This window comes from Poecilia reticulata, chromosome 6, assembly GCF_904066995.2.
Source record: "Poecilia reticulata chromosome 6, P_reticulata-male-v2, whole genome shotgun sequence".
Taxonomy (NCBI): Eukaryota; Metazoa; Chordata; class Actinopteri; order Cyprinodontiformes; family Poeciliidae; genus Poecilia; species Poecilia reticulata.
Genome location: NC_088835.1, coordinates 19,818,778 through 19,834,443, shown reverse-complemented (window position 1 = coordinate 19,834,443; position 15,666 = coordinate 19,818,778). Strand labels below are relative to the sequence as shown.

The window sequence follows — 15,666 nt, the reverse complement described above, 5'->3', positions numbered from 1 at the left end:
GTGGGAGAGGCAAGGGTTCCCAGGTGGCGCTAGGGAACGTAGCCATTCTCTTCCATCCACATATGGGCTGCAGTATGGGGTGTATGGCGGTTCTCGGCCAACTCCACCTGCTGCTGCCCGCTCTGAACTTGGTGAGTTGAGGGAGCTGTTGAAACAGCAACAAGAACAGATCAATCAACTCACCCAGTGTATTGCTTCTCTGCAGACCTCTTTACCACGGGCGCGGCCCCCTCGTCCGGGTGCAGTGATCTGCCACAGGTGCCAACAGTCGGGTCACTTTGCCAGAGATTGTGATGGTGAGCGGGTCCGTGCTGGGGCTAACTCTGTGGCGGGGCTAGCTAATGTTAGTCAGGCGGAAAACTAGCACCCACTGAGCTGTTGAGCCACAACTCGGGTGGGGGAATAGCAGGCTCACAACCGGTAGCCGCGTCAAAATTGTTGGCATCTTGTCCGGTCATTGATGTTGTTATGGGTGGTATCTCGGTGACTTGTTTAGTGGACACAGGGTCCATGGTGTCAACAATCACTGAGAGCTGTTTTCAGGAACACTTTGCATTACTGGGACATGATCGCCTTCGGTCGTGTCATTGGTTGCAGCTCCGGGCTGCCAATGGTCTTTCCATCCCATACATTGGCTACTTGGAGCTGGATGTCCATCTTTGTGACAAAGTGCTCCCGCATTGTGGGATTCTGGTGGTGAAGGATCCCACTAATGTGGGTTCTTCTGTTCCTGGCATTTTGGGAATGAATATACTTAAGCGCATCTACCAAGAACTTTTTGGAACATATGGTGGTTCATTCTTTGACTTGCCTTCAGTAACTCAGTCTCCTGGTCCAGTTGTGGAGGCTCTTCAGCAGTGTCATCAGGCAGCAACTAAGTCCCCAGCCCTGTTGGCCGGTGCTATTAAGGTCCGGGGCCCTCGAGCAGTGAGAATACATGGTGGGGTTCTGAAATTTGTAGCTGCAACCTGCCCTGAACAACTTGCTGGTCAGGTTTTATTATTTGAGCCCCTGGAGTCTGGTTTGCCAGTTGGCTTAATGGCCTCGCCATGCCTCGTTCATGTCGTGCATGGCACTGCTTATGTTCCTGTCGTAAATGTGGGGACTATTGATGTTTTACTCTATCCCCGGACTCGCCTTGGTTTGTTGAGTCGAACTGAAGTGGTCAGCCTGCCTCCTGATGTGACCGAAGTATGGTCCTGTGCTACAGTTTCTTCTCAGGTAGCTTCTGCTCCTGAGCAGAGCCTGGTGGAATCTGTTGATTTGTCACCATTAACAGAAACTGAACAACGGCAGGTTCAGTTGCTCCTACAAAAGTACAGCTCTGTCTTTTCAGTTCATGAAGGTGACTTGGGGTGCACTAACCTGGTCTCCCATGACATTCCCCTGTTGGATGAGGTTCCAGTTCGGCAGAGGTACAGGCGCATTCCTCCTTCAGAGTACGAGGCTGTCAAGTCTCACATCGATCAGCTCCTGCAGAACCAGGTAATAAGGGAGAGTAGTAGCCCTTATGCGTCTCCCATCGTTCTGGTAAGGAAGAAAGATGGCAGCCTACGTATGTGTGTGGATTACCGTCAGTTGAACAGCAAGACGAGAAAGGATGCTTTCCCATTGCCGCGCATTGAGGAAAGCCTGGACCATCTCTCTGGGGCCCAGTGGTTTTCCACCCTAGATTTAGCGAGTGGGTATAATCAGGTTCCTGTATCGGAAAGGGATAAGTCAAAAACTGCTTTTTGTACACCATTTGGACTCTTTGAGTGGAACCGTATGCCCTTCGGACTTTGTAATGCACCGAGTACCTTCCAGCGTCTCATGCAGAGGATGTTTGGGGACCAGCAGTGCCAGTCCCTTCTGTTGTATTTGGATGACATCATTGTGTTTTCAGGTTCGGTCTCCCAGCACATTGAGCGTCTGGAAGCAGTCCTTGCTCGGCTTCAGAGAGAAGGCTTGAAGGTGAAACTTGAAAAATGTTCTTTTTCAAACGGCAGGTTAAATATTTGGGGCACCTCATTTCAGACAAAGGCATAGCCACAGACCCTGCAAAAACCGAGGCAGTGGCTAAATGGCCACGTCCCACACATGCTTCAGAGCTTCGCTCATTCTTGGGCTTTGCTAGCTATTACAGGCGCTTTGTGGAGGGTTTTGCTGGGTTAGCGGGTCCTCTGCATAGGCTGGTGGCACAACAAGGGAGCACAAAGTCCAGGAAGGGGTCTGGTCAGGCTTTTCAATCTGCCTGGACACCAGAGTGCGAGGAGAGCTTTGAGGCTTTAAAAGCTAAATTAACATCTGCACCAGTGTTGGCGTATGCTGATTTTTCACGTCCTTTCATTCTAGAGACGGATGCTAGTCACAGTGGACTTGGGGCAGTATTGTCGCAGGAAACAGAGGATGGCGTGAGGCCCATTGCATATGCCAGTCGAGGTCTTAAACCTTCTGAGCGTAACATGGCTAATTATAGCTCTATGAAGTTGGAGTTTCTGGCTTTAAAATGGGCCATGACTGAGAAATTTAGGGAATATCTTTTGGGCCACCGGTGCATGGTCTACACAGATAACAACCCTTTGAGTTATCTTCATTCAGCCAAGCTTGGTGCCATGGAGCACCGCTGGGCTGCGCAACTTGCTGCTTTTGATTTCGATATTAAGTATCGTTCTGGACGCAGCAATAATAATGCTGATGCACTCTCCCGCCAGCCTACATCAGGTACTAGCCTGGCAGAGCGGTCATGCACCTCGGTTCCAGAGGCTCTTCGGTGTGCCCCATGCCCTGTTCCAGTGTCGGCAACTCAATCTGTGGTGACTGCTCTGCCGTCTCATTCTGTGTCTGACCTTTGTGCTTTGCAGGAAGCTGACCCTCTCCTGAAGGACATTTTGGGTTTTTGGAAAAAGCAGGTGTATCCTACTCCTGAGGAAAAACGCCAATTTCCCAGGCTGTCCTTGGTTCTTTTAAAACAGTGGGGTCGTCTTGTGGCGAGAGATGGTGTGGTATACCGTCAAGTCCATCGGTCGGATGGTGGTGAGGAGATTTTACAACTTATCTTGCCATCAGTTCTTAAACAGGATGTGCTGACTCAATTACATCAGGAACATGGACATCAGGGTGTGGAGCGCACCACAGAGTTGGTGAGGCAGCGCTGCTACTGGCCCGGGATGTCTAATGATATCAAACAGTGGGTACAAGAGTGTCAAAGGTGTCAGGTCGCTAAAAGGGCAACACCTAGGTCTGGCAGTTTTATGAGCCATCTGTTGGCCTCTCGGCCGAATGAGATTGTTGCCATGGATTTTACCATGTTGGAGCCTTCCCAGAATAGTTTTGAAAATGTTCTAGTAATTACTGATGTATTTACTAAATACACCATAGCTGTTCCCACTCGGGACCAGAAAGCAGCTACTGTTGCTCAGGTTTTGCTGACTGAATGGTTTTTCAGATTCGGGGTTCCAAACCGCATTCACTCAGATCAGGGTCGGAGCTTTGAGAGCGTGTTGATTCAGCAGCTTTGTAACCTGTATGGAGTTAAAAAGTCACGCACTACCCCTTACCACCCTGCTGGAAACGGGCAGTGTGAGCGCTTTAATAGAACACTTCATAATTTGCTACGCACTTTACCAGTGTCAAGGAAGCGGGATTGGGCTTCCAGCCTCCCCCAAGTACTTTTTTGCTACAACTCCACACCCCATCAAAGTACTGGCGAGTCTCCATTCTTTCTTATGTTTGGCCGTGAACCGCAGCTGCCTGTGGATTTCTTGTTGGGTCGTGTTCGGGACCCAGTACCAGGTGATGTGGAGGATTGGGTGGCTGAGCATAAGACCAGACTAACTATGGCTTTTCATCATGCTCAGGATCACTTGCTGGCAGCTGCAGGGCATAGAAAAGGGCATCATGATCAGGGTGTAAGGGAGGCTCCACTGCAGGAGGGACAGCTGGTCTATGTGCGTGACCACAGTGCCAGAGGTCGTCATAAAATCCAGGACCTCTTTAGCCCAGTTATCCACCAAGTCGTGAGGGCGCCAACAGCGGGAGGGCCAGTTTATACTGTGGCTCCTGTAGACGATTTGCAGAGAACTAGAAATGTGCATCGTGAGATGCTGAAGGCTCGGGTTGGGCCAGAGCCCACACCTGTACCCCTGCAGTTAAAGGCTACCTTGCCTTCAGGGGCGTTGGATGACTCTCTGGAGGACGATTTGTGCTTACTGGTCCCCGATACTTCAGTACCATCTACCTCTGTGGCGGGGGGGTTGCCTCCACAGGTTGCTCCCGGATATGATGAATCCGTTCCAACTTCTGAGGCAGTTTATCCACCCTTGCGTCGTACTGTCCGTTCAAGAGCTGGGCAGCATTCGAATGTCAATCACCTCCCTCGACCTGTGGGTCAGGCTGCAGGATTTAGTCAGCCAGTCTCCAATGCACAAGCTGCAGTTTTTCGCCCTTGGTGCTGAGGTGTGCAGGCTCATCGTCGGGGCGACGATGCAACACCAGGGGGTAGAATGTGGTGGGATGGTGTTTCACCCTCCCCCACGCTTTGCGTCGGGTGTGGCGAGAGGCGCGCCACTGATTGGTGGGCGGGGCAGATGCCTTTAAAGCTGGGTAAGTCGCTGCGAGGTGTGTGTGTGCCCTTGTTTCCTCCACTGTCTGCACAATTGGCGGCTACATGTTGGCGGTGTTTGATTTGCTCGTCTGATATCGTAAGTGCCATTTTGCTATCCGGGCTGGGATCGTGGTTGGTTTTGTTGGGTGCTACACCTGTCGTGCGTTTCCGCAGTGCGGCTCTGCTGGCGTTGCCGGCCGCGGCTGGAGGTTGTGGTGGTGTGTGGCTTCTGCCTAGTCTTCGCCTGCTGATCTGCTCCCTCCTGGTGTAGGCTGTGTCTCCATCCCTGGGTAAGCTACCTGCCATTTAGTTCTGGATTATTTTATTTTGTACTTAGCATTAATGGGTTTTCTGTTTCAGGCAACTGAGTGTTGGGAGCTGCAGTGCTTTGGACGCTCTGCTGCTTTGTCTTGTCGCTGTTTGTTCTGGCCGCTCTCCACTGAGCCTGTTGTGGATTGGGCGGGCTGGTGGGCGGGGCATTACTCCTCTGGCCCCCATAGAAGGGCACTTGGAGAGACGACGACAACTTGTTCCATCATTTGAAGTATTTTCTTTTACCGTTTGTTGAAGTATTCATTTGTTTCTGTTGAGTGCTGTTTCTTTTGTGTTGCATGTTCTTTTGTTTTCTTGCTTTATTTTGTTGCATTTGCATGGTTTGCTTGTTTTCTTGGAACAACCTTATCTTGTCTGTCCCTTCTTGTGTGTTTCCTTTTTCTTTGGTTCCGGCGACCAAGTAGTGAGCCCGATGCCTTGGATTTTAAAAGAAGTGTTTTAAAAAGAACTTTTAGATAATTGTTTAATAAAGTATTGTACACTGTTAAATCTGTGTTCTGGTGTCTCTTGTTACTTTTTTTTAGAGATATCTCCACCTGCTGGTCACAACATGTTGGGATAAGAAAAATAACAGGATTGTTTTCATCTGAAAGATTAAGGTACCACAGTTTCTTAAATGCTGTTAAGCATTGTTTTATTTATTTTTTTATCAATGGGTCAGTCCAGTTTTGATCGCAAGACAAAAAGTGCTCGTTGATTTATTGTCTTGAGACTTTTGATCAAAAAATGAACTCGCTTGGTTTTTAAATAAAAAGGAGAACCCTAAGTCCATATCTAACATCAAAGACAAGTTCTTGTTTAACCTACAACAATGACAGCTATTTGATGTGATTTTTTATTATTATTATTTTGGAGTGGGTGAATGTAAAAACCTTTTTAAAAAAAACAAATGACATGCCATTGCGTACACAATCATTGTGCTTGCTTACCTGGTTAAACTGCGATTTATTTATTTTTTCTTCATTTTAGTAAGTTCATCAGTCAGTGCAAATAAAAACAGGTGCCTTCCATTGTCACTTCTAACGCTTGCAATGGGATTTGATAAAACATTTTATCTCTTCTAGTTCTGCCTTTGTCTAACACTACACACTGCCTGTTTTCTCTTCGTAAAACATGGTTTAAGTTTCTTCCATCTCGGCCCGCCTTCCAATATTCCTCGTTGGATGTCAGCATCGTTCCAGCTTCACGCAGCCAATGCTTTTTACGTACCGCGTGAAGCATTGGCGGTACATATTGAGTCTGTATTTACGGATCAAGCCATGACTGTTTGAACACATTGGGCAGCAGCGGGACCCCAGGCCCAATTTTCTCGGGGTACCGAAGAGCTGCTTGTCTCTTTTACTTCAAGTGTCAGGACTACACTGCCCAAAAAACCTTCAGGAAGCGAGACACCTAACGTTTCTAGTGACGTACACATTACGTATTAGCTCACTAACCAATGAGAACAATTCCAAGATTCTCCTTGAAATGTGATTGGATGTTGATTACTTGGCTTCGGTTACAGACATTGCTGCTTGCTGCGCTTGCAAGGGTAATAAAAAGTAATTTAAATACACCATATTTAAAGCCGCCCAGCGCGTTTCATGTGGTTCAGGACATTCAGCTATGCTTGGCTCTTTCGGTTGAGCAGCTTTACTGGTGAACAGTGTGTGTCGGCGAGTCCATTGCGCTGCCTCATCAGACCGACATTTTACGGCGGTGTTCATTTACTCCTCACCCGGAAACCCACGATGCAGTCTGGTCGAAATGCGACCCATAGTAACTCCGGCGCGAATGATTTGGACAGAGCTGAGAAAACGGGACCAGAGCTCCACAGCAGCAACATTTCCAGCCTCTCCCCGGAAGGCGTTTGTCCTTCGGCAGGGAGGAAGCGAGTGGTGACCTCGCTTTTGGTCAGTGAGAGACACCTGAGGACCCCGAGTCCTCAGGTAGATGACGACTCAGAAGCTGAGTCTTTTCGGGATGGGAGAAGCGAAGAGGTCGACCGAGATACAAAAAGCAGAGCGTTTTTGTGGTGCAGGGACTTTTTGTCTGGATCATGGAAAACTGTTCAAGAAGCGGATTTTCAAATTAGTATTGTCAGGTAATTATTGGCAGTTATCTGTAAAAGGTGGGATAAATTAGTAGAAGCATTTTTGTCAAATTTTGCTAAAATGAAGTGAACACGATATTCCTAACTTTTGTATTTTTTGTTTTATAATTTTATTTCTTTCCACATCCAATGTTGTACCAATCAGCAGTGTCAACGTGCTGCAATGGCTCTTTGAACCTTTTAGTAAAAAGGGACATTGGAGACAACGGGTTTGGTTTCTACCCTTAGGAGTAACAAGTACCACCACTTGGTGATGTTCTCTTTGTATCGCTGTGGAGAACTTTTGGATAACTCTTCTTTGCCAAATTGTTTTAATTCAGCCACATCACAGGGTTTTTGAGTACGAACATCCTGTTTATGGACTTTATCCCACCAGCCATCCCTGACTTCTTTGAGCCAACATCATGGACGGTTCTACAAAAGCCATTACAGGGGCCAGTGTCCCTGTTCTGTTAACATGAATGCACAATGAGCATACATGATGCAGGATTTGATCTAACCCTTCCAGAAGGCGGTGCGGCACCCTGCAGTAGGGTGTGCTGCCCTGCGGATGCAGTTTAAATTGTCTCTTTGATGTTATGGGTAATTACTGTGCAGTCCATTCCATAGCTGAGCAAGGCAGAAACACAAACAGTGTAGCTTGGAGCTAGCGCTGTGTCATTTGTGAATCAGTAGGGAACATGCTGCTGAGAGGAGCTGCACCGTGTGTGTCAGCTATCCAGACAGAGCCAATAAAAGACAAAAGCCTTTGCACAGTTTTTTTTCCCCCAAACACACTGTGTAAGTTTACTAATAGTGCTCAATGTAGACAATGTTAGCAAATTTATGACTAGTTAATCCATGCTAACTTGCCATGATAGCTAATTGGCTTGTTAAACAAATATTAGTATTCTAGTTAACAAGAATACTAATGTTACCTAGGTTACATCCCCTGCTGGTTGGTTAGTTAATCCTAGGAATAAACTCGATCCTCTCTCATTTCTGTACAGAAGTTGTGCTCGCTATTGTTTCCTCAAATTTAAAAGAAATCTTTATTGCCACAGTAGAGAGAGAAAGGTCAGGGAGGAGACAGACCAGAGGCCTGCAGCAGGGACAGTGATGCAGGGTCTTCCTTTCAGGTAAGAGAGATTAGTGATGGGTCATGCTCAAAAGCATCCAAAAGAACTGGCTTTCTGAAAAGAGCCAGACTTCCCATCACTAAGAGAGAATATAACTTGCTGGGAAAAATATATCGGTTGCAGGGAGAAATCATGCATCAGGACAGGGTTTTATAGAAATTCTCTCATTCACACTCCAAAATATGTTAGTCTGTAACTATTCCCAGCTCCTGAGGAGTTTAGCTTTTTTTCTTTCTTTTTTTTTTTTTTATTTCTCCTTGTTGCATTTCCACAGCATGCTCCGCCCTGGGGAGAAAGTCATATTCAACATATCAAGAAGTGTTTTTGTCAGGCAGACTTTTGACAATCTTTATGAAAATTCTGTGCAGCAAATTATGTAACTTCTAATGTAAATATTGTCTTTGTTTTTCTTAGTGGTGGACTGAGTAATCTACTGTACCTGTGTAGCTTGCCTGACCATGTCCCATGTTTGGGGGAAGAACCCCAGCAGGTGCTGCTGAGAGTCTACGGTGCCATCTTGCAGGTTGGCAGGCTTAGTAGAGGTCATCAAGAATCTGTGTTTGGCCATGAGTCTGCCTCACTGCTAATATCTGTTATTGCACTAGTTCTTGCTTTGTAAGAATAAAATAAACATATCCTAATCGCTTTTTTTCCCCACTCAGGGTGTGGATTCTCTGGTACTGGAAAGTGTGATGTTTGCTATTTTGGCAGAGCGAACTTTGGGGCCAAAGCTTTATGGTATCTTTCCAGAGGGACGATTGGAGCAGTACTTACCGGTACGCAACGTTTTCAGTCCAAATGCTCTTTCTGATACTCTGGACAATATCTGTTTGATTGTTTAGTTATTTTCTGAGTCTCTCTGTCTTTTCCTAGAACACTCGCATGCTCACAGAACAGCTCTCCGACCCGGTCATTTCGTCTGAGATCGCCACCAAACTGGCCCGCTTTCATGGCATGGTAATGCCCTTTAACAAAGAGCCCAAGTGGCTGTTCGCAACCATTGACAAGTAAGAACAAGACACAGTCCCACTTTTCTTTCTGGACAGTTAATGCATTATATTTACATGGATTTGTTGTCCTCTCTGCTGTTTTTAAAGATACATGGATGAAGTGATGAAGATTAATTTTGTGCGTGAAACACATGTGAAAAAGTACAATAAACTGATACAGTTTGATCTGCCTGCTGAGCTAAAGAGTCTCCGGTGAGTCTGGCCATATGGTATTAGCTTAAAGTTTTAGCTAAATATTTTGCGGAATGTACTTTTAAGACAATATAGATCCTTATAAAACTCATTCAATCATTTTTACTAAAGAAAATGGTCCCAGTATACAGACCGATAGATACATGTAATGCTCTTTAAGTAAAGCTTACCCTTTATCAAGTAGGCTACATCACTAGATATGGTACGCAGCACAGCTAAACAGAGCAACATAATTGCTTCTTATCCTATTTTCAAACAAATGTGACATCGACTTGCACTCATGAGCCAAAAGCAGGGAAAAGTTCCAATTGCAAAAGTAATTAATTTCAATTAAGATTATTTACATAGCACCTATTCACAGTACATACCCTTTTGGCACTTTACAGAATGTCATTTTAGAAATGTAATTTCAGTCCATTCCAATCTTAAGAGACATTCCAGATCATCCTAGCTATCAAGTCATACATTAAGTTCATTATTCATATTGGTTGAAGTTTTCTACCTAAGGAAATACAGATTGTATTGTTACTGATGAGCAGGATTCACTTCTTGTCGACAAGCATGATCATTCTGCAGGTTTTTGATAGATGTCGCAGTTTTAAATCAACCAGAAAAAGAAGACATTAAAAGATTATCACCATTCATGTATCAAAGTATTTGAGTTTATCTGACTAAGCTTGATAAAATGTAGATTTGGACCACCAATCGAGTAAATTTACTGAATCCAATCTTTTGATGATTGATTGGTTCCTTTTCTTTTCCACTCAATACAGTATCATCCATCCCTACATTTTAGTTGGGATGCAGACTATAAATGCATGCATCTTTATACTTTTGGTTCTTATTAATTCATTCGTATTTGTATTGGAGAGTTAGGGATACAGTAACTTGTCTCCTTCACAATTCCTCACATCTATCGGTAATGTAAACCGATTCCTTCAGTAGTGAAAGATTATGTTCACTTCCCTCTCACCGCCTGTGTGGACCCATCAGAAGCTTGAGCTTGTTTAAGATGAATGAGGCACACCTGGACAGCAAGACATTTATTGCACAGAAATTCAAGACTTGATAGTTTAACGTTACTTCATTATTAGAAATGGAAATTACCTTTATTATCTCACAATAGGGAAATTCAGGTGTTGCAGTAGCAAAGTGACAGACCAGCTGAAGCAAGCAGATTCACACCAAGATGGAAATATAAAAACGGAAAGTAAGACAAAAAAAACGTATGGGGAGGGTGGGAGGGAAATCATCAGATTGAAAGAAATGTTGTGGAGTAGGATAATTTATTTGTGTATGAGAAACGGCTGCAAACTATTTACAAGAAACTGAAAAAGCTGCAAGTGACAGCAGAGATGTACATACTTGGCTTGCTGGATATAAAGTAACAGCTGGTGGGAGGAAGGCTCGACACTAACTCTTCTTTGTACGGAAAACACAAGTCTAAATGTTCTTTGTTCTCAGACCAGTTAATGACCTTTGAACCTCTGTTTCCACGACTTCACTTCTGATTTCTCCTCATAGTTCGAAAGTCCGAACCAAAGCAGGATCAGGCCACTGTGTATCTGTTTGGTGTTGATGTGGAAACCGATGTTATCTTGTAGATATCTCTGCGTCTTCCTTTGAAGCAGGATTAGTACGAGATTTATTGTAACCTATTTAAATCTGCTCTGTCAGCTGTTCTTAATCTTATCTCAAGATGGATTAATTTCATAAGTCTTTTGACACTTGCACAGAAAACTTTAGGGGATGTTTTGTTTTTCCTGTAGCCTTTCTTTGTGTCCTTCATAGTATTTTAGCGTTGGCTTTTATTTTTCAAGTCAGTTCTGTGAATTATGCAATGTTAAGTAAAAGTACATCAGACTTTATAACGTATTTGATAAAGAACTGGAGAAAAAATACACAAGTAATGCACTCTCCACTTCAAAAATGTTTGTTTTTTTTCTTTTACAGCATCTAAGCATAAATGATGCAAGAATGTGAGCCAAAATTGATATCCCATGTTATGGCTGATACAGATACTTACCAATATTTTATATATATTTTTCACTAGAAAGCAACCACATTGCTGACTTCACCATCGTTTCTCTCCCCACAATTCTGCACTGCATCACTGTCACATGACCGACCTCTCCTCCTCCCGCTCCAGAAACTAACAGCATTAAGATGGAAATAAATACTGGTTCTTAATATCGGTGTAATTTTACTTATTGCATCTATACTGACATGTTAAAAAACTGCTAATATTGGGCTGATATCGGCGTTGGTGCCAATTCCTTGTTAATAACATTTTCTTTGTGTCCATTTTCTAAATATTTTAGTTTAATTTTGTGGCAATATCTGCATATGCAACACTGATGCCTTCACTGTGCAATTTTCCTGTTTAATGTGTTTATTGTCTTTTCCGGTTCTCTGGCTGTTTCATTAACAGTTCTTTGTTGGCAGCGACTCCATCACCAGTGGTGTTTTGTCATAATGATGTCCAAGAAGGTAAACGTGTAACTACTCTCTCTGTGGAAGTTTTCCATACATTAATGTTTTTTTCTCCAGCCACACTTTCAACCCTGATTGCAATATTAATATTAAACCTGATGTCAGCTGAAGCAGAAAGTGTTTCCTTGAACTGTGTATAATAATTGTTTTCTTCTTGCTTGACTCTTGCAGGAAACATCCTTATCCTGGAGGACAGGGACCACACATCGACAGAAAAGCTGATGCTGATTGACTTTGAATATAGCAGTTACAATTACAGGTAAAATGAGCCCTTCAGTTATAAATTCATTGGAAACACAAGACTTGGGTCGAGTAAGCTCCAAAGAAGCCCTTTTGTTCAGAAATGTCTAATTTGGACTCGTGTAACAATGCTAACGCGATAATTTTTCCTTTTTTGAAGGGGTTTTGACTTTGGGAACCATTTCTGCGAGTGGACGTATGATTACACGTGGAATGAGTGGCCGTTTTACAAAGTCACACCTGAGAATTATCCGACCAGAGAGCAGCAGGTCAGTCAAAATCATGGCAATGAGGAAGATTATTCATCTTAACCATGTAAATTAGAGATGATATCTGGTGATGTTCTATATACTAATGACTGTAAAACACAGTTTAAGTAAGTGGTGGGTGATATTACAAAAAAAACTGTCAATATATTTTTCACTTCGATAACAAAATCACAGACAATGTTACAAATTTTCTGTTTTCTTTTTTTTTTTTTTTTCTCAAAATTTTTAAGTGGATATGGCCAAACAATTATGTAACTTGATTTAAGTTCTCTTTTGAACTATTAAATTTACCTTTGGGATAAAGTATTTTTGTAATTGAATTTGAGCTTCAAAACTGTTTTTTTTTTATTAGTTTGTTTGTTTTTTTACTTTTTAAGCCCTCAGCAACAATTTGACTCTTAAGCAAATTAACTTTTTAAAAATCATTAATCACTGCAATGGGTAATTTTAAACTTGGAGGATATGCAACACTTTATACATTTAAATTCAGCCTACAAGGTTACACCCCAATAGATGCTGTGCTTGTTGTATAGTAACATCTAGTGGTAAAAACGTGGTAATTGAATAGAGATCATGAGAGATTCAAATAAATAAATGAAGCGTTTCAGTAAAATTCAGTCAGTGTGCCAACTATAAATGATTTATTGTGGATTTTTTAACATGCAAAACCAAAACTTTTTTTTTTTTTACCATCGTTTCAGCTTCACTTCATCAGAAGTTATTTGGCTGAGCAAAGTCGACACACCAAGAGTGACCTGGATCAGACACAAATTGAAGAGGATATGATAATTGAAGCAAACAGGTGAAGCTTTTAGAAATGCTTCACTGCAGCAAGGATATTCTTTTATTCAAGTTTCTGAAGAATCTGCACACTGCTAAACCTGTGTTGTTTTTATAATTTTACTGTAGATATGCATTAGCATCACATTTCCTCTGGGGACTGTGGTCCATCATTCAGGCCAAGTTATCCAAGATTGAGTTCGGGTATATGGTAAGGTTTTGTTTTGTTTTTTCAGCACATGAACTTAATTTGCTTTAGCTATCTTTTTAAACAACGATTTAAGTTTTTAACTTTTTGTTTTAGAAATATTTGAGCAATCAAGAATCTAATTGCAAATTAATTTTGTTGAAAGAAAAGTTAAGTTAGCTTCTTTTTTTTTTTCATTTAAATTAACGACCAAATGTGATTCTTGATTATTCAAATATTTTAAATAATACGGTTGCATGCAGCATTTACTGGTAGGTATTTAAGTGTAATAATTTGCTTAAATCCCTACCAGTAGATGTTATTCATATTATAGCCACAGTGTGCATAATTGCACATTATGCATACTTTATTTAACTTCATGTTTTTAATTTTTGTAAATATTTCAGAATGATTAAGATCCGTACTTTGAAACTGCAAGTGCAGGACAAGAAACGGTGAAGAAATATTTAGGCTTTTTCATTGAGAAAAATTTTTTGTTGTTGTTTTCTAATCCACATTTTCATTAGTTTTTGTGTCTAAATGCATCTTATTTCCTTGAAAATCCACAGCAAGAATGTTGACAACTTTAATTAAAAATATCAATCGGATAAATCATATGAAAATTGTTATACGAATCAATTGCATTCTTTTATAGAAGGTACTTGAAGTATTTATATAAAGCAGATGCCACCTGTACTCAAAAGCATATTCTTATTTTTGAGATTATAAATGATTTTTCTTTCATTTGACATAACTTTATCATTTGAATTAAAGTCCTTACAGAAAGATAGAAAAAGGGTTAGTGTTTTCCTTCTCCATTGTCATCAAAAATTCAACATTTTCCATTGCATGTGGTTACTTTTATGAAGTTCAAGTGAGACATTTCAGTTTTGTCTTTTAAATTTTAATAACGGTTTTGCCAATGTCTTTTTTTTATTTTTCGCAGGATTATGCTCAGAGCCGTTTTGACGCCTACTTCAAGCAGAAAAAGCTCTTCTCCTAAATTCCTGCATCTGGAAATCAGAAAGTACTGTCTTTTTCCGTGTTTACCACCTCTCCAGCTCCGCTAATGGCTATGCAAGGATTTTTATACTATCTTTAATTTGTCTGATTATAATTTGTGAGTGTAAACACAAGAATGTAAAAAGATGTTTTAAGAAAATGCACACATTCAATTTGTTTAACACTTTTATATGAAGAGTTATGAGTTGATAACCACTCAGTATATTTTTGGCTATTTAACTCTTAAGTTAACCAGTTCTGGACCACTTTGTGACATTCATGCATGTTTAATCTTTTGTCTTGCCAGAGAATTATTGTCTTCACATTGGACTGTAAATTTCATTATTTTCGTAAATGAATCCAAACTACAAAGCTTTTTTGGAATAGAACGCTTGTTTGTAACCCATTAATGTTTATTTATTTATTTTTTAATTCTACTTAAGTTGTTTTGATGTTCACTCCACATTAGGATGTATACACTTCTAATAGTGAATGTGATTAATTCCGTCCCTTTGTATCAAAACTGATTTCCTTGTGACTTGCATGCTCCATATGTTACCTTTTTTTGAAAGAAGAAAACAATTTTTTTTTTCTCCAGATATTCTTCAGAACTGAATAAAATTTAAATCATACTCGTATTACACACTGTATCACAGTAGTCAGTGATACTGTTCATGTAACCATGAAAGTAACTGTAAGGTTTATGTTGTTAAATGTTTTTTTTTTTTTTTGCCCCAACATTTTTTTCCAGTTACTAACTGATTGCTTCTGCTTCATGTCTGCTCATGTACAATACTCATGCTCATTCTTATGTTCATGACTGTAATGATTAGTTAATTGTACAATATGCACTGAAATGTTAAGGTTGTATGTTATTTGATTTCAAAAGATGGTTTTTACCTTGTGTAGAGACTTTGTTTATATTGTCTCTACAGATATGTTATTTATTTAAACTATAACTAGATGCCTGAACATATTTCATGTGATGTAATTTTTGTAAAAAAAGAGTCTCCATTTTTAATCAAAAACATTTTTTTTTCTGTTACAATATCATTCTATAACTACTTGGATATGTTTGGATGTTTTTTTTCTCCCACAAACAAGAAAAATCCTAAACTTATTAAACTTGTCCTCAGAGTCCAAATGGCTTTTTGTTTATGAGTTTTGTTTCTTAATCACCATGACGGCAATCTTGCTTTAAATTGAAAAGTACAGATCAAGTTTTCCAAATTAGAATATCATTCATTTTAATAACTTTGATTAAATTGAAACTGGTATATAGTTTCATCACATAGAGCGGAATATTTGTTTGCTGCTGTTGCTAATGTAAATTCAGGCTCTTAGAAAGTTTTAATATTTCATAAA

The 15,666-nt window shown here is 41.2% G+C and overlaps 1 protein-coding gene and 1 long non-coding RNA gene across 2 annotated transcripts; both read left to right on the top strand.

Annotated features, from left to right (window-relative positions):
• Window positions 1-1,979: 1,979 nt before the first annotated feature.
• Window positions 1,980-5,407, top strand: LOC145551987 (uncharacterized). Its single transcript, XR_014087896.1, has 2 exons — window positions 1,980-4,875; window positions 4,946-5,407. It is a non-coding gene; the product is annotated as an uncharacterized LOC145551987 (long non-coding RNA).
• Window positions 5,408-6,389: 982 nt separating this feature from the next.
• Window positions 6,390-15,445, top strand: chkb (choline kinase beta). The gene is made up of 11 exons (XM_008411335.3): window positions 6,390-7,001; window positions 8,543-8,651; window positions 8,791-8,904; window positions 9,002-9,135; window positions 9,226-9,330; window positions 11,762-11,820; window positions 11,995-12,082; window positions 12,224-12,332; window positions 13,034-13,134; window positions 13,242-13,323; window positions 14,246-15,445. The coding sequence occupies exons 1-11, from the start codon at window positions 6,502-6,504 to the stop codon at window positions 14,300-14,302; spliced, it is 1,458 nt and encodes a 485-aa protein (XP_008409557.1). The 5' UTR covers window positions 6,390-6,501; the 3' UTR covers window positions 14,303-15,445.
• Window positions 15,446-15,666: the final 221 nt, after the last annotated feature.